The following is a 19,651-nucleotide window of genomic DNA, read 5'->3' on the forward strand; positions in this document are numbered from 1 at the left end:
TCTTGCTATAATGGAAAAAGAAAGCCCATTTAAAAGGCACTATTAATCAACAAAACCACTATCCATGCTATGTTTTCAAAGTATACTGAATTTTAGAACTGCACTCAATTAAAATAAAGTATAAATGAAGAAGTGGAAACCAGGTTAAGTCACAGAAAATAAATAGAATTCACTGGGTATTCAATTTGTCACCTTTTCTTTCTGAGAACTGAACAGATTCAAGTCAGCTAATGACTAGGCCATAAAATTGCTCACCCTGTATGCCTCTACTGTAGCAGCATTAATGACTGTCTGTAACAATAAATTAAATCAGCAGAACAGTAAGCATGGACAAAAAATTAAAATAAGCCCTGAACCCTGTCTACTGGATATTTTTATAGCTGGCAGGTGGAATAGAGTTGTATATAATTCACCAAATACTCTTAAGTGTATATTTTTAGAGGTGAAAATTTCTTTTTTTCCCAGCTCAATACTGTCAGACGCAGAACAGGATTAAGTGTTTAAATTGAACCCAGACAGGATCTCCTGTGTTTTGACTCTTTAATCACAAAGATGTGTTCCATTAGACTGAATACAATCAGTTTGACTCTACCTCCTTCAGAAAGGTGGAAACTCCATATGAATACACTGAATTCCCTGTCAGTAAGAGAAGGCAGAATCCATGTACATTTTAGACTTGTGATTGAATCCTTTTAAAACTTTAATATATGTAATTTCTGCCCAGACACAGTATAACTTGCATGTTTTTCCTGTAATGTGCAGGCACCATTGCACATTTGCTTCTTGGATAGTGTATGAAATAATCACTTCATGCTGCTTCAGTGAATGCCTGGAGAATATATGGGTGAGTAAATAAGTAATTGTGAAAGACTACTTATGCTTGCAATTTTTAAATCAAATCATACCAGCAGTGTATTTTCTAGGGAAAAACCCCAAACCAACAAACTAGTGAAAACATAATATTGACATTTGTATAGAATCACAGAATGGAATCACAGAATATTCTGAACTGGAAGGGACCCACAAGGATCATCAAGCCCAACTCATAAGTGAGGGGCCCCTACAGAGCTCAAACCCACAGCCTTGGCATTATTAGCACCACGCTCTAACCAACTAAGTAATGAGGGTTAACGTGACAGCTCCACACTTCTGACATCAGTAAACCCTGAGAACAACGTTTATAGAATCACAGAATGGCCTGGGTTGGAAGGACCTTAATGATCATCTAGCTCTAATCCCCCTGCTTTGGACAGGAATACCTTTCACTGGACCAGGTTGCTCACAGATCCATTCAACTTGGCCTTAAACACTCCCAGGAATGGGGCATCCACATTTTCCAGAGGCAACCTGTTCCACTGCCTCATCACTCTTAAAGATTTTCTTCCTCAAATCTAATATAAACCCACCCTCTTTCAGTTTAAAGCCACTCCCCTTGTCCTCTCACTATATGCTCTTGTAAAAAGTCTCTCTACACCTTTCTTGTAGGCCCTCCAGGTACTGGAAGGCTGCACCTGGATCACGCTGAAGCCTTCTCTTTTCCAGACTGAGCAGTGCCAGTTCTCTGAGTCTCTCATAGTAGAGGTGCTCCATCCCTTTTATTATCTTCGTGCTTCAGCTTGTTGGTATTTAGCTAGGCAGACATGCATTAACCTTGATGGTGGTGCCACTGCATTGGCAGTGGTTTTAACAGAGAAGATTTTCTTTTTATGTTTGTAGCACACTACTTAGATCTTTTCCCCCAAAATATGATCAGCAAGTCCAGCTGCCAGCTCTCTTGGAGAAACAAAAATAAAATACGGTAGAAGCTGGGAAGGACAAAACTGGGAGAGGTATTGTATCCTGCTCACTTCTCCTCACCAGTGGATGGAGTTGCAGGCTCGGAGCTGCGGCGTGCAGCGGCTCGGGCACCTCCCGCTGCTCAGAACCTGACATTTCCGAAGAAAGCCTCGTGCGAAAACTCAGCAGGCGGTGTCGGTACCGGGAGAGCGAACAGCTGTCCCCCACCTAGACCGGGACTCGGAAGAACCCGGGCACGTCTCAGGCTCTACCAACAGGTTCCTCCCCCGGTTCCAGGGCAGACGGCCGCGCCCGCCCCCGCCGCAGCCCCGGCCGCGCCCGCCCGTCCCGGCTCCCGACCCGCCGCGTCCCGGAGCGGCTCTGCCCGGCGAGGGACCTGCCGGGACGGGACCGCCCCAGCGGGCGCCGTCCCTGCCTCGGCCGCCTGACCCTCTCCGGGGGAGCCGGGACGAGGGCGGACGTTCGCGTGTGGGACCGCTCCTCCGGCCGCCCGCGCCGAGCAGGGCAGGCACCGTCCCTGCCGGGAAGCACGGCAGAGGCTGTGCCCGCCCGGCGGAGGCGCCCCGGCGGCGCGCTCGACCCCGTGGGGTTGCGGGGTAGGGCCGGGCCCCATGGCGGGGAGGAGGAGCAGGAGCAGCCGCAGCTGGGATTGGGGGCCGCCGGCACCGCCCGGCCGGCCGGGGGGAGGAGGCGGCGGGAGGAGGAGCGGCGCGGACCGCAGCGAGCTGGCGGGGCTCGGCGCGGCGGTCCCTGAAGATGGCGGCGGCGGAGCCGGGCGCTGCTCTGGGCGGCGGCGGCGGCTCCGTGCCCGTCCTCTTCTGCTTCTCCGTCTTCGCGCGGCCCTCCAGCGTGCCCCACGGCGCCGGCTACGAGCTGCTGATCCAGAAGTTCCTCAGCCTGTACGGGGACCAGATAGACATGCACCGCAAGTTCGTGGTGCAGCTCTTCGCCGAGGAGTGGAGCCAGTACATCGACCTGCCGAAGGGCTTCCTGGTCAACGAGCGCTGCAAGGTGCGCCTGGTCCCGCTGCAGATCCAGGTGAGCCCCGGCCGCCGCAGGTGCGTGTCCCTGCCCGCTGTCCCGGCTCTCGGCAGCCCCCGGCCCCTCCCGGGGAGGACGGGGCAGCCCGGAGCCGGCCGGGGCCGCGGCACGGCCCCCGCGCTAACAGGTTTCTCCGAGGAAACTTTTGTGTTTCCCTGGGGCCGGGCGGCAGGTGCGCTCCGAGCCACACGCGTTTGGTAACCGGGCTCTGCCTTCGGCGAGCCAGAACTTAACTTGGCGCCGTGAATGGGAGGACGGTCAGGTGGCTGAGGCAGTCAGTGTGCTGCATTAAAACAGGCGGCTGGTGCTGCCCGGCCTTAACCGGGGGTAATGCTGCTAGGCGGAAACTCGAAGTAAAATGGGTAAAATGGGCTCTGCTGGAGCTCGGTATCTTGGCTCGTAGATCGCCAGGACTTCTGTATCCCTCTTTGCCTCAAAAAACTCTTTCCGATTTACGGGTTTGTAGCTCTCTGGCTTTGTGACCACAAACCGGGGAGCCAGACTGATGCGGTTCGTGTATTTCGTGTGCAGATACCTTTATGCACACCGGAGGTTGGTGGTGGTTGTACTGTAATAGTTCAACTCGAAACACATTGCTTCTTCTTTTCCCCGGTGTCTAAGAGTTAAGCTTAAAAAACCCCCGCAATCCCCACAGCAACAAATCATTATTGTTTTCATTCAGAGCATTCTTTTTTTAATTGATAATTAAGAAGTTTTAGTTTGTCGAGCCAGCATTTCTAAATAGTTGAGAAAGTGATATCGTGAAACCTGACACATTGCTTGTCTTCTCCTTATGGTTTTAGAAACAGTCTAATTGGTGCTGTTTGTAAACCCTGGTTAATCGTAGTGTCTTGAACCCATAAACCCTCAAGGTGGCCTGTTTGCTTACACTGTATAATAAGGATGCCTTTGGAGTCTCTTGTTCTTTTCTTAACTTTATGTATGGAAAGACCATACATAAGAAGACCAAACTATAGTTTAATAACTTATTTTGTCATTTATTATTAATTCGCATCGTATACATTCATCATATTCAGTTTAAAACTTTTTTTCTGTGTTGTGAACAGAATTTATGGGGACCCAACCAGGGAATCTGGAAAGGGACAGTCTCTCCAACTTGCAAAAAGAGTTCGTATGGCTGTTAATTCAAACAAGGATTTTGAAAACAGAATCTGTGTAATCTGGTCGTGTAATAGTGTTGCAGGTCAGAATTTTTTTCTCATCGCTGCTCTGCAAGGACTCTCTTGCAGATGCCTTCTGCACTGAAACTGTAAATGCAGCCCAAGCATTCGAAGCAGGACATAGGTCAGTCTTGAAATAGGGAAGGATATGTCACTCCCAGGGTGCACATGTGCTACAGAGCTTTAACTGACTGCAGGAATTGAGGATGAACCAGTATTTCGTGCGTGGATTGCCTACTTACACCGATACTGTTGCATTTCTGTGACAGTAGCAACTGTTGATGTGAAAAGATGGTATTTTTGTATTACTCCTTGATGTGCTTCAGCAGCTGTGAATAAGCTGAAGACATCACAATGAAGACATCACAATGATGTCAGTCAGTTTGCCTTAAGCCACAGGCAAGTGCTCAGAGATCACCTGTTCGGGGAACATTTGGTATGATACAGACACAGCTGTGCTTTTTAAGACCTTTAGGATTTACCAGCTGGAATATTATGCTTTCTTTCTGTATGTTCATTCATGCATTGCCACTGTTATGTGCCTTTTTTCTCTTCCTCCCTCCCTCCCTCCCTCCCATCCTGATATTTGATCTGCAGTTATACACAACATCAGTTTGTCAACTCGGTGTGTGGCGTAGTCAGTTGAATCACTGTTTTGAATGTATCTTTCAAGAGGGACAACTTTTGCTCACTGATGTGATTAGACTTGTATATTTGGAAAGATATATTTGGTTTAAAGTTAAGAGCGCAGATGCTAGGATCTGTATGGTTAGACAATGATTTCAGTGCTTTTATACGTTTGTTTTATGAAATATGTGTGCATTTAGCTGGAGATGGCAGTTTAACCCCCTAGACAGCAGCTAGTGCCCGTGAGCTCTACAAAGGTATCCTTCTGTTTTGATTCCTATGCAGGCCTGTCGTAGAAGGATTCCTTTTGTTACAGTAGCTCAAGAAATGTCAGCATCAAATGATGTTTGACTGGGCTGTTTCAATTTCCTGTCCCTGCAGCTGAGAGGGGCAGTAATCTCATGGAGAAATTGCCATATGCTGCCCTTGGAAAGCCACTCCATGCAACTGAATTCAAGGCTTGATCTGTACAGGGATGGTTGCTCCCCTGTAGTTTTATGCCTTTGTATTGTCCTCATCTGTGTACATGTGTTTGGTTTGGCTGTTCTGACTCCAAACAGCCACTTAAACTTTTAGTGGCCCCCAGTGTTGGGTGGGCTGATGGGGTGCAGTGCACTGCGATGTTCGGCCTGGCTGCTGCTCTTGAAACTCCCCCAGCCACAGGCTTGCACCCAGGAGGGACATTTCCTCTGGCCTCTCCCACCTTGAGGGACTTAGTACTAGCTGAAGGGAGACATCTACTTTTCATGGATTTTGTGTGTTTTAAAGGATTCAATGGGAAAATATTTATAGTTTGGTTGGGGGGATGCAGGACCACTTCAATCTCTTCTAAGTGCAGTTACATAGTGCTACAGAAATTATTGTGGTATGCTGTAATGTTGTAGCTGCATTTGGAGAAGAGAAGCAGTAAGGAAAAACACTTTGGAGATATCCGAAGAAAACACAGCTATATGCATATCACAGCTGTGCAATAGAGGAGTTAGGGCAGCATTTGAATGCATACCCAAGAGAGGCTATTTCACAGTCACTGTCATAATTTCAAGGTGACTTCTCCGCAGCAGCACTTGTGCTCTCTGTTTACAGACTGTTAAACCTTAAGATACTAAAGGTAAAATGATAAAATTACTGACATCATTGCATAAAGCACTTCTTCAGCACGTTTTTTTGAGACACGTTGGTCTCTCAGGCACGTCTGTCTTGTGAAAAGCCGCTTACTGAACGATACTCAACTGTTGCTGCATGATAATGTAAATAAAATAGAACTATTTATACACAGAATTTCACTCTTATTGCACGTATCTAATATTCCTATGTTCAGATGCTTTGGAAATAGAACTAACATTAACTCAGGAACCTAAGTTCATTTTCTGAAGATGGGGAAAAACCAATACATTAATTGCTGGGGAGTTGTTTGTGGGTTTTTTAGGGTACAGTTATAGATTTTGATACATTAGTAAATTTCTAGATAAATAATTTTTTAAAAAAGCAGCACATGGAACCTTAAAGAAGGGGGAAAAAAGGACTGAAAATATTGAAAGAGGATTTTTTTTTCCTCAAATCCAGACTCTGTGTGTCTTGCTCTGCAGCATGCGTTTTAGTAATTTTAGATTTTGTTGAAGAGTTTTATACTGCCTTAGCTATAGGAGCATCACATGAGTATCCAACTAAATCTGTCCTTTGTAAATGCTGAACTGCATATAAAAGGCTGCATATTAGCTTCGCATAAAATAAATATTTATATTCCTAAATTGAAACACTTGTAACCTATTTTTCTCTTGAAATACACTAAACTGAATTTATTCTTTTTTTTTCCTTTGAAAGATAGGCCGGAAAGTACAACTGAATCTTACAGATTTCCTCTTAGAAATATAGGAGAAGAACAGATGATAGCTTCTTTTTGTTGTTGTCTTTTTTATCCCATCCTTGAAATACCAAGGCTGCAACATCCTCTACTCTGCCCTTTAAGTGGGTAACCTTTGCATGAGATTTATGAGGTGACTAGTGATGTCAGATGGGATTATTTCTTTGCTTCCAGTTTCTTGCTCGTTACGAATACTGTGAGGAAATTTCATTTTGCATGTGTAGTGATTTCCTGGAGTTTGGACAGGGAAAGTACAGATAAAGAGGCAGTATAGGTGAATATTTTTGTAAAGCTGAAATTATAGTTCTTCATCGCAGTCAAGTTTTGCTTGATTAATAATAACCAGCAGAGATGAAATAGATGTGAAAAAATACCTCTCCTTTCCCACCTAGGCCTTTTCTAGAGTAGGATTTAAAGCTGTATGTAACTCATGGCAGCATACCTTTAAATCCTGGTCTGGACGAGGTCCTAGAGATGACTTCTCTAGCTGGGTAAAAGAGCTGTGTCAGGTTACGTGTCCATTTGATGTACCTATTCTTGTGCTGTGGATAACCTCCAGCTGGACGACAGAAAATCGTGGTGACTGAGAGGTGAAGTGCAACAAATGGAAATGCTTATATACTGTTGGGGAACTTCAGGTGATTTGGGTTTTGATGGGGGTTTGGTTTTTTTTGTTTGCTCTTTTGTGGGTTTTTTTTGTTACCTTTTTTTTTTTCTTTTGAATTCAAGTTCATTGAGGTAGTTGTGGTTGAGTAGATCTTATATTCAGGGTGCATTCAGGCAGGTACTCTGTGGCCATAGTGGTTCACCATCCTTGCCCCACCGGCCTCTGCCTTGAGAGAAATCAAACAGGTGTTGGCATACCAGCCCATGTGTAGGTTTTTTTCCCTCCCTGGCTCACTGGCAGGGTGTGGCACTGGTGTAGTGTGGGTGGTAGTAGTTTTCATTGTCAGGGGATGTGTGAAGTGGAGGTGACCCATGTCCCTGATGCAGTGTTGCTGTAGATGGGGAGGATGGCTTTGAAAGCCAGTGACTAGTAGGATTTATGTGGCACACTGAAGAACCAGTAAATGGAACCTTTCCTTTATACATAGCAAATACATGAATTTATTTATAGACTGTGTTAGCTGCTGTTTATGAAAATTAATTTCAAACTACTTCCTGCTGCACTCTGTCCTTCCCATATCTGCTATTCCAGGTAACACCAGCAAGTGTCAACTTTTTGATCTTACCATATATTTTTTTCAGTTTCTTCATGTTCTGCTATGATTCAGACTGCAAGTTAATCGGAAACAAATATGAAAATGAATATAAGAAGTATTTGTGTTAGATTTTGTGAAAGCTTCGATTTGGCAAACATATAGTTGACACAGGTTTTATTTTAGAGTGCTGCTGGTATTAATCTGAGTATGATTTAATAAATTAAATCATAGTAAACCAATATGACACCATAGAAAAACAGATACAATGCTTTTGCTCCAGCTCCCTGCGGTGTTTGACATAAACATATGGGATTATTGATTCAGTGGAAGTCTGTAATGAAGATGCTCTCTGGCTGGATAGGCAGTCAGTTTTCTGCACTTCACTGTCAAATCAGAATAATAGTGAATTTGGCTCTATAAGATTGGTTTGTAATTTTTTCATTGATTTGTAATTTTTCCATTGTCCTTGTCATTGACAAAATTTAGGACAAATACTGTTTTTGCAGAAGGCTCCAAGCTGAGAGGAATGGCAAGCGTCTGAACGAGCAGAATGCAGGCTTTTCAGGGCAAGTTGGAGGGCCTTGAAGGGAGGAGCCATGTGAGGAGCAGCTGAGGTCACTTGTTCTGTTCAGCCTGGAGAAGAGGAGACTGAGGGGGGACATCATTGCAGTTACAGCTTTGTCATGAAGAGAAGAGGAGGGGCAGACGCTGATCTCTTCTCTCTCGTGGCCAGTGACAGAATCTGAGGGAATGGCCTGAAGTTGTGCCAGGAGAGTTTAGGTTGGGTATTAGATAAAGGTTCTTCCCCCAGAGGGTGGTTGGGCACTGAAGAGATTCCCCAGGGCAGTGATCACATCACCAAGCCTGACAGAGTTCAAGAAGCATTTGGATGGTACTCTCAGACACATGGTGTGACTCTTGGGGATGGTTCTGTGCAGGGCCTGGAGTTGGACTTGATGACCCTTGCAGGTCCCTTCCAGCTTGGCATATTCTGTGGAACAAGGTAAAATAAGATGCAGTTCAAAATGGAAGCAACAAATGTAGGAATAATCAGCTACACAAACAAAAGATGAGGGAGAGTTCAAGGGATGATATTAAGTTTAAAATGCACCTCAACAGTATAAGTATCATCAATTATGAAAAGAGCAAATAGCGTATTGGAAAGTACAAAATAAACAGGGCCTGCAAGGGCTGTATATTGACTCTCTCTGAGGCTCTGCTAGTTCAGGGAAGTAATGTGGGCAGAGGAACACTGCTGCTGTGATAGTAGGTATGAGTGCCTCACTGTAGACTACAATTTGAAAACTACCCCAGGGAGAACTATGAAAATTATTTGAGTTGTAAGAAGAAATATTAAAAGAATTAGATATGTTTTAGAATAAGGAAAGGTCAGGGAAGGACTAAAGGGAGTCTGAATCCTGAGGTTTGGTAATAGGTTTTCCATGTGAAGGAAGATGGTTATCCATGTGAAGGAAGATGGTAATGCTCTTGCATTTCCAGTTCACCATGGACTTAACTGGAAATAACACTCTTACATGGCAGCAAAGGAGTTGTGGGTGAGAAGATACCAAAAGGTAAAGATAACAGAGCTGTGGGTTGGGTTTTATAGTAGCTCTACTGCTGATAGGTCCAAGTAGCTGTCTGTGAAGATTACGTGCATTCGTTTGATCTTTCTGTAGAAGGAGACCATGCAGCTTTTTGAAGACCTTCCTAATCTGTTCACATTTATTCCTCTGCTAAGGATGGTAGAGCCATCTGCTACATTAGCATAGGAAGGTGTATATCAAGGGAGTAAATTAACTCCGCACAGTTTACTCTATAATCCATGATGGTTTGTGGTAGTTCAAAATGATCTTAAAAAAATTAGTCACAGAGTCAATTAGGTTGGAAAAGACCTCTGAGACTGAGTCCAGCCTATGGCTGAACACCACCATGTCAACTAGACCATAGACTGAATGTAGCATACAGTGCTTAAAAACCTTGAGGACAGTGACTCCCCCACCTCCCTGGGCAGCCCATTCCAATATTTAATTGCCCTTTCTGTGAATAAATTCTTCCTGATGTCCAACCTAAACATCCCCTGGTACAGCTGTTAAAGTGATGGAAGGATTTTTGGAAGGAAATAGTAGTCTTTGCTTGTCATGCAAATGCCAAGACAAAATGACACATTTTCTGAGTAGGAGCCACACTTATAAATATTGTCTATTCCAATTATTCTATTTTTATTGCTGAGTGGTAGGAAAGTTAAATGTCATAATTGACTTCTGTTATGGTAGTAGGTGCCAAAGTTGGAATGGGTCACAGTGGGTGCTCCCTGTGGTGTTGAACTTTACATCAGTACTTCCTACCAACTGGTTTCTGCATTGTTCAAGTGCACAGATGGGTGGTGTTCAAGAACAAGGCAGTTATTAATGTTTAATTTTATGTCAAATCTTTCTTGGTCCCAGGTGTCGTTTATTATATGCTGTAAAATTGCAGAAGTGTCTTCTGGGAGGGGTATCTAGAGATTGCCTTCCCTAGCTCCTTGATCAAATCACCTGCTGATTTGCTGAATGCTGAAAACCTCCAAGGATGGAGATCCCACAACCATGCTAACCTGTTTCAATGCAGCTGTATCTCCCTAGTGAGAAAGATATTCCTGATGCCTGTTTTGATGCTCTTCTGTCTTCCTGTGGCATCAGTGGGTCCGGTATTATAACATCTGCTTTTTGGTTGTTTCTACATTTGCCTCTCTAGCTGTTTGTGTTTAATAGTGTTGCTGTTTGGCCCATGAGGACTGGAGGAACCATGGTTATGAATATTTGCTCTTTCTGCATTAGTAGTGTGCTGAATCTGAGAGGTGTGGGAATTTAGCATTTGTAATTATAACACAAGTAATTTTCCCAACAGTTTGAACAGGCCATTCCATATGGTGTGGCCATTATTGTAGATTTTTAGCCTTGGGAATTGAGATAAAAAGCATTTTACTCAGGAGATGTGGTGAATCAGTGGAAGTTTTGGAACTAGTATTTATGGATTTCCAATTTCCGTGCAGTGAGTAGACCTTGGCTGACCACCTGTTGCCCAACAAGCTGCTCCATCATTCCCCATCCTCAACAGGACAGAGGAGAGAAAATACAACAAAAAGCTTGTGCATCAAGATAGGGAGGGATCGCTCACCAATTACCATCATGTAGAAAACAGACTTGACTTGGGGAAATTAATTTAATATTTTGCCAATCAATAACAGAGTAGAATAATGTGAAACAAGAACAAATGTAAAAACACCTTTCTCCCATCCCTTCCTTTTTCCCAGGTTTAGCTTTGCTTCCAGCTTCTCTGTCTCCTCCCTTCAAGCAGCATGGGGGGTCGGGGAAAGCGCAGTTGTGGTCAATTCATAACCCTTCACCTTCTGCCACTCATCCTTTTCACACTCTTCACCTGTTCCAGCATGGGGTCCCTCCCATGGGAGATGTCTCACCATGGGCTGCCCTGTGGGCTGCAAGGGAATCTCTGCTCTGGCACCTGCTGCACAGTGGTTTTCTTACCCTTTCTTAAGTATGTTATCACAGAGGTGTTACCAGCATCACTGACGCAGCAGATCCATCTTGGATTCAGCTGGCATAGGCATTGTCTGACCTGCAGCTGTTTCTGGCATCTTCTCACAAAAGCCAGCCTGACAGCTTCCCCTCACTACCAAGACCTTGCCACAGAAACCCAATACATCTGCACTCTTCTGAAATACATTATTTTACAGATTTTGTAATTCCGTTTTAGTTTAAAACATCACGACCTCAGTTTGCAGTAAATGAAGTGTATATAATTAATGGCTACTTCCCAGGAGCTGTTCATTCAATTTGACTTATCAGTCTGCTGAAAAGCTCCTGGGTGGATGTAATTTCTCTCGAGTTGCCTGACAACTAAGTGATAGTATATAGCTGTTTTCTTTCCCTGTAGCTTCCACCTGAAGCTCTATCCCCGGGTTCTACAGGTAGAGCAAGTAATTTCATGCAAATACAAAGCACTCTTTCAAAGTATGAGAAAATTAAATGTTTGATTTATTTTTCTTATCCCCTCCCTTCTACCCCACTTGGTAGCCTGTATTAAGGAAACTCTAGGAGATTACTTTTGTCATTAAAATGTATTCAGTTCAGTTTCTGTAATATTGACAAGTTTCTTTGCTTTCATTCTAGCCTTTGGACTTTCATCAGGCTTGTGCTAAAAGATGTCTTTAAACAATCAAATTGACTACACAATGGAAGTGTTGAAAATATGTGTGCATACAATATTTGATAGCAAGTAGAAGTCTGAATTTTTTTTAACTTTAATTTATCCTGATTTTGTATCAGTTCCAAGAGTTGTGGATTGTAAAATGAATTTGAAGAATGTAGTTTCACTGTTGGTACTTTTTCTTTTTTTTGCTGTGCTTTAGGCAGTACGCTCCTCCAGCCCCATCAGGCTTGAGAAGTCTTCATGTACATGTACACTGACTTGTGTCTCCCACCTAATAAAATCTCTGTTACTTATTGATGACTGTACCATACTGTTCATTATCAGCTATTCATTTGAATTCAGAAACGTGCCAAAAATCAGGCTTGAAAAACGTTTCTCCTGTTTTCACTCGAACTAACATAAATCCATAACCTGGCAGAGGCATTGCAGACTCTCTCTCATTTTGCTGCTTTTCTGAAAGGGTCTCCACTGCCATGGAAAACATTATCTTTATTTCTTTTTTTTTTCAGATTACTACTTTGGGCAACCTGACGCCCTCAAGCACCGTTTTTTTCTGCTGTGATATGCAAGAGCGATTCCGGCCTGCCATCAAATACTTTGGTGACATCATCAGCGTGGGTCAACGACTGGTGTGTTCCCTTGCTTTTCTCTTGTTTTTGATCACACACATAAACTATTATTTTATACACAGATAGTTTAGTGGTTACTCAGTTTCGGGTGATAACAATGTCTTTGTGATTATTGTTCTTTAACAATTTCCTTTTTTTTAATATATTTTCCTCCTTGCCCCCTTGCAGCTCCAAGGTGCACGGCTCTTAGGAATTCCAGTTATTGTGACTGAACAGTATCCCAAAGGTCTTGGCAGCACTGTGCAAGAAATTGATTTAACAGGAGCTAAACTTGTGCTTCCCAAGACAAAATTTTCAATGGTGTTGCCAGAAGTTGAAGCAGCATTAGCAGAGATCCCTGGAGTCCGCAGTGTTGTCCTGTTTGGAGTAGAAGTATGTGCCTTACCATTCTTGTACTGGTTTATGGTAATGTCTTTTGGCCCACAAAAGTGCTAAGCATTGCTCCCTGTAACTAAAAAACCCAACTCAATTCATATTACCTAGAGCTCATTTATCCTCTACAAAATAAATTATTCTTGTGTTGTCTTTGATATTATCTCATAATAAAATTTGAAATTACATATTTGTAACCTGCAGGGTCTTGTCTCAATTTTAGCTGGTATTTAAAATGCACATTGAGTTCCCTAGCAATGTCAGGGGTAGAAAAATATGTATTTGAACTCTAATTAATTATGTACTCTAATTTGGTGTTGGGTTACTTACATTTTGTAATAATAATATATATAATGATTTCTCCCCTGTAGACTCATGTCTGCATCCAGCAAACAGCACTGGAATTGATTGGCAGAGGTCTGGAAGTTCATATTGTAGCTGATGCCACCTCATCAAGAAGTATGATGGACAGAATGTTTGCTCTTGAGGTAAGTCTCTTAGTCAAGGCTTTCTCCACCTTGGGTTTGTATGTTAAGTTCCCTCCTTACTGTAAGCTAACAAGGAATTTCTAAAGACAAAGCAGTGGACAAATGTAGATTTGAGAAGACATGAGTGCTCTGATTCTTAGAATAGCATCCAACAGGGAGAAGAATTACTGCCTTATTTTTCTTCCTTAAATTATGATTTAATATACATAAGCCAGTTTGCTGTGTCTGGATTTTTAAAGTGATTGTTTTGTGCAATCTGAGTACTCTATATAAACAGCAGCATTTTAGGATATTTTCTTATGGAGTGTTATCTGTACAGCAGCAGTAAAAGTGCTGCAAAGGTTTTGGTTCTGTTGTCCCAAACAGTATTTATTCAGCTGTTGAAATTCCTTGAAACGCAATGAAGTCTAGTAAGTGATCCCGTTCAAAGCTCCTTCTTGTGTGTCTGTCCCTCCCTCTGCTTTCCCTCATCATTGCAAATTAAAGCTTAATCTCAAGACTCTGTGATTATAGTAAAGATTCCCCTCCCCCTTGCTTCTAGGAGCTTAGCCTAACTAAACGTTGAGAAAGTGGAGACAAATGTAACAAGAAGATTTAAAAGCATGTACAACAATGTGGTAGCAAATTCATGCAAATGATTTTTTGATGGTGCACTCTTAACTTGCCTGCGGGCATCACTGTGGGAAATCAAAAACTGATACAGACATTAAGTATTGCAGTTGTTGCCTCAGGTCCTAACAATTATTTGGAAATTGAAACTAATAATAACTGCAGCGTGTTATACTTTCTTCCTAGCTTGTGAGAAGACTTAATTTCTTCTGCTCCTGATGAATAAGAGAATTAAAGGCTAAAGAGAAATCCCCAACATATAATGATTGATGAAACACGTGACTTTGATTAAGTGGAAACCTAATGTTGACTGTCACGTAGAGCATAGTGACCCACACAGAGTACAGGAATGACTGAAATCATGGACTTCCCAAATCAATGTGGCGCAGCAGCAGTAAGGGGCAAAACAAATACAGAGCACAAGGAGACTGTTTTGCTGTGGTACCCCATGTATCACCATTACAATGTGATTCAGGGAACATTTGCTGCCCTGCAGTGTTGAGCAAGCCAGTTATGTGGCAGTAACTCCTTCTCTGCTGTGCATGGTCTCACCGTACAGATCACAGCTCCTAGTCATATTCTTTTAATTAGTGAATCTGACGTTGTCTCAGTTGCAAACTTGCACCACACCTGGTGAACTGAGGTGAGATTTATTAAGCTGGGTTCCCTGGATCCTTCTCCTTACCTTTCTGGGAAGGTGGGTGTAGTGTTTGTCTTTTCACAGAAACACAGCTTTTCTCTTTTCACAATGACTTCTCAAGGATGATAAAGAGTGACCTTGCAGTGAAAACAACCAGCTTCTCCAGGAACCTCAAATAAGTCCCATCCCTACTCCTTCGGTTCTCCACATTTCCCATCACATAAACATGTGTTTTGATCGTGCTGGAGACAAACATGTGAATATCTGAGCAAGTGTACTAGGAATTGCAGTTTGAATTTATAACCAAAGCTTTCATGTCTGCCTGGATGACAGGTTGTCTTCCCTTCTGTTGTGTACTTAAAAATGACAGCAGGCAAAAACTTGCAGTCAAAAAAATCTGCAGAAACCAAAAAACCTTGAAATTTTCAGTGGTGAAATAATTCAGCCCAACTGTTGAAGGCGGTGGCTGTTCTGAATCTCTTTCCTGTCTGATGAAGATATCTTGTATTGCTGCTTGGTCTCAGATTGAGAAAGCTCAGTATGTTGCTGCTGCATTTCTTTCCTGTTCTTTATCTGTTCTAGTTGTTTCTGCAGTGTGGGTGCAACATATCCTTGATACTTTTCTTCTTCTCAATGACTGTGTGCTAAGAAAACTTGTAATTTCCTTGAAAATCATCCAGTATGCTTAGCACATTCATCTCTTCATTTCTGCTGATCTGAAATCTATATAAATTGTATTTAGTCCTAGAAATAGGGTATAAGCCAATGCCAGCCTCCTTGGCATGTTATGGTTTGTTTTGCTTCTAAAGAGAAAACATTCTCTTTTTCAATCAGCATTTCACAGATATGAATTAATAACTTTTCCCCAGCAATTGCTTTGTAACTGAACGACTAAGCAACAGTGATCTAAGTCCTAGAAAGTCTGCAGCTTCTCTTCCATTTAGTGATAGCAGTTGAAACCTGTACGTACGCATCTGTATTTTCTCCCTCTTACCCCGGCTTGGCTCATTCAGGATCCCGTTAGACTGGGGGGAGCATGCAGCTGAGTAGAGGATGGTGGAGAGAAACCTGGGTCTGTGAAGAGTTTTACTGCCAAAGCACCTGTATGATTGCTGGGAAGATGATGGGGGGCGGGGGGTGGTCAGCCTTTGCTGAGGATAACTTTGCTATGTAAGCAACAACCACAGTCTTAAAAGTCCAGAAACTTTACAATAAGTCCTGTGACTCGGGCTGCGTGAAGCATTGCTCTGTTGAGTTGCACACTTAAAAGATCTAGCAGACCTCTTTTAGTTTTGCTTTCTGTGCATTTTATTCTGCAGCATGAGAGAACTAACTCTGGAATTACTGAGGCTGTAATGAAACATCAGTTAAAAAGAGCTGCTGTTACGCCAGTATGATTTACAACGTCTGTAGAAGAGATTTTCCTTCTGCCTCCAGAGATTATTTTTAAGAGTGCACTGGATAGTCCAAAAGCCAAAGTAGTAACAAGGACTGAATGAGAAATTGTTACAATTTCTCGCTTAATTATTTTATCTTGGACCTGGCTATTTTATGTTTCCTACAAGCCTTTCATATCTGCATTAGAGTGAAGAAAGCTGTCCTCTGAACCATGCAAGGGGAAAGGGTTGTTAACATCAAGAGATGTGGGTCTGCTGCCTATTAAATCTGAGGTGGGGAAAGAATCCAATCCAAGTAGGAAGCCTTTGTTGTAATCCAGGGCAGCCTTTTGCCTCAGGAAAGTCTCAAAGCAGTCAATAGCTTTATAAATTATACCACTAAGAATTGCTGGAATAGAATTGGGAGTACTTTCATTAGTAGGAGATGTTTTTAAAAATGCTATTCATCTTTTTTACAAAATGTATACTCATTCACATTTGCAAATATTTCACATTATTCCCTCTCTGCTCTTTTCTCTTCTAGCGTCTCGCTCGTACTGGAATTATAGTTACTACTAGCGAAGCCATATTGCTGCAGCTGGTAGCTGATAAAGAACATCCAAAATTCAAAGAAATCCAAAATCTCATTAAGGCAAGTGCCCCTGAGTCAGGGCTCCTTTCCAAAGTTTAAAGCGAACGTGGAGGAAGCGGATCTCACTGTCCTCTTCAAAGAGGAAGCAAAGTTGTAAGCGCACATGTACACCTTCTTTCACTCAAAGTTTGGTAGAAGTGTAAAAATAAAAGCTGACATACTCGTGCTTGCCTTAGCAAAATTGTCTGGTTGTACATCTGAGTGCCAGTGTGTTCTGTTTAGTTACAGCTGTCGGGGGTTTTGGGTATCATAAGACCCTTTTGTTGTCAAATTTCTGTATTTATTTAAAATAAAGGAGAAAAACTAACAGAGGTGCCTACTATACTAGTCCGTACTATACACTGATTGTAACAGATCCAAAAAATGCATAATTCTGTGACACCTCTTGATTGTGCGCTTTCTAAAAGTGTTCTGTGATAATCTGTTTTACTTTTGTATTAATAGAAGATAATTGTGTCTTGGATAAATGTGATGTGATACACTTTAATGTTCTGTGTAAATGAAGTATTTTAATAGGCCATAAGTTAAAACTGAGTAAGATATACGGATTACACGTGCGCTTTTGTTCTCTAGGATAAAATTTAAGCACTTTGCTTCATAGACAAGACAGATAAATCAAGCAGCAGCTGATGTTTGATTGCCCTAGGTAGCTGAAGCCTGCATCATGACTTTTGAATATACTGAAATTGACTGCCCAAGACTGTGCTTTACTTACGTGTATACAGACAGAAAACTGTCACGTCATGAGTTCTTTATAAACAACTGGTGTAAAGTCCTTCAGAACTTGAAAATATTACAAAAATTTTAAATTGGCAGCGCTAAGGGGATGTTTAACAACGAAAACTTTTCAGGTTCCAATGCTAAATCTACTACTACATTTAGATTTATTTTGCCTTTTTCTTTTTTTATACCGCATTTTAGTTAGATTGAATAATTCTATCCAGTTTATTCAAGTGGGCTCTGAAACAAACCTCAGCTTCTCTAGGTTTTTGTGCTTTTTTTATGGGCTGCAGTTGGGTGGAGTTTGAATAGCATCTGGTCTAAAGGCATTCTTTAGAAAAATAGCATCTTTACCTTAATGATACATGTATTTTCTATCTAGAACCAATCTTTTAACATGTGATTGTTCAGAAACGCACTTCCTTCATGTTCTAGGGGATTAAATAATGTTGTATAAAGTTTACAGTTTGCCTGAGACATTTATTTTTTTAAAAGAGTACTAGAAGATGTCATACTTAACACTAATCTTTTTGGTAGAAAACCAATTAGAGTACATGTGTTGGTTTAAATTGCTTATTTTCCCCACAAGATGGCTCTAAAAGAATTGTTTCATAAATAAGAATTGTTTCCATTGTTTCATATAACCTTTATATGTTCAAAACAAATAAAGAGTTAACATTTGCTGTCTCTCTTACGCCTGTGATATTTACTGAAGAGCAAATCCTGAAAGCTGTGTTTGCCATGGACCTTACTCTGATTTGTACAGCTGTGGAAGTTCTATGGATGTCATGGGAATTTTGTGTAAAGATCAAGGGTGGATAAAGTCGAATAATTCTTGTCTTCTGCATCTAGTTACAGTGTTATTTAGTGCTCCAGAATATGAGGAATGAACATTATGTCTCAAACTGGAAGCAGGGATGCAAGTTGAGTTAAGAACCATTGTCCTATATCACTGGCCTACTTTTAACCTTCATTAATCGAGTTGCCTAGCAGTGTAAAGTTCACTTATATAAATCAACAACTATGCACAAAAATACTGTAAATTTCATATGAAATAGTGGTTTCATTGCTTTCTTGCTTTGATGTGTTGATGATACCAAGAGAGAGTAATTGAAGGAAAGTTTTTTGAAGTTTTTTTACACGTTTATTTTTCGGACAATATGAATTTCCTCAATAACTAATACATGGATTTTTAAGAAATAATTATATTGGTTACTAAAATTTTACCATTTTTATACAAGAATAAATTGAAGGACATCTTCCTTTATACACAGTTTTCCAAAGTTTTTTGCTATGAGGGGAATCATTTGATAGCAAGATGGCACTAGAGAAGAAGCTATAAAATACAATGATATTCTCTGTGATAGTTCTACTTTTTTTTTTTAACTTGTGTTTGCATAGCCTTCTGTGGGCACTAGATTTTTTTCAATGTCCTTAATTTGTGTTTTTTCCCCCATAAGCTTGAAATATAAGAACTCTGAAATATCCAGTGTTCTCTTATAAAACTGAGCTCTTAGAGGTGAATTTAGGGGCATAATGATTGAATTCCTTTTTCAGAGAGGTGCCTTAATAAGCATCACATGGATCATTCGGATGAAATTGTAAGAGTGTTTATTTAAAAAGAATAGAAAAAATTGTTACCATACTTCTCTTTAAAGTAAGTTTGTTCATGGGAGATAATTTCCTTTGCTTCTTCATGCTCTCACTCATCTGTATTTTTTGTTCTCTGAGAAGTGGGTGTTCCCATGCAGTAGAACAGCAGAACTGAGTTGTTTGAGAAGAGGTCTGCAGGCTGTTGCATTATGTAGTGTAAGTACTGCTTAGCCCAGCAAGAATAGGAAATAAATCAGTGAAATAACGTGAAGGAGGATTGGTTAGGGCTATACTCAGGTGATTGAGAAGAAGCCTAATTCATCACTGTCCATCAAGATGTCCCTTACTTGAAGACCTCACCACAGCTCTGGCTAAGCAACACAATTGCCTCTTGCTGCAGGTGGCTTCAGCATAATTTCTTTTTCCTTGGGGAAGCAGAAAGTCATTTCTTGATGGAGAAAGCTGGTTTATTTTCCTCAATAAGAGTTGTGGTTCCATGCAAAATTGCTGATACATTGCTGATACTGATACCTCAGTGCAGTAGCTGATGTGTAAATGCTACACTAAGTATAGTAAACTATGTGTGTGATTAGTTTTTCTCTGCTAAACCCTTACAAAGACAAGTACTTTTTTTCTTATTGGGACAGTTTA

At 41.6% G+C, this 19,651-nt stretch overlaps 1 protein-coding gene across 1 annotated transcript; it reads left to right on the forward strand.

The window, feature by feature from the left end:
* Positions 1-2,553: 2,553 nt before the first annotated feature.
* ISOC1 (isochorismatase domain containing 1) lies at positions 2,554-18,101 on the forward strand. Its single transcript, XM_064642602.1, has 5 exons — positions 2,554-2,835; positions 12,431-12,550; positions 12,719-12,922; positions 13,294-13,410; positions 16,580-18,101. Exons 1-5 carry the CDS (start codon positions 2,554-2,556, stop codon positions 16,724-16,726), a joined length of 870 nt encoding a protein of 289 aa, XP_064498672.1. The 3' UTR covers positions 16,727-18,101.
* Positions 18,102-19,651: the final 1,550 nt, after the last annotated feature.

The sequence above is a fragment of the Pseudopipra pipra genome, chromosome Z, assembly GCF_036250125.1.
Source record: "Pseudopipra pipra isolate bDixPip1 chromosome Z, bDixPip1.hap1, whole genome shotgun sequence".
In the NCBI taxonomy this organism is placed as follows: domain Eukaryota; kingdom Metazoa; phylum Chordata; class Aves; order Passeriformes; family Pipridae; genus Pseudopipra; species Pseudopipra pipra.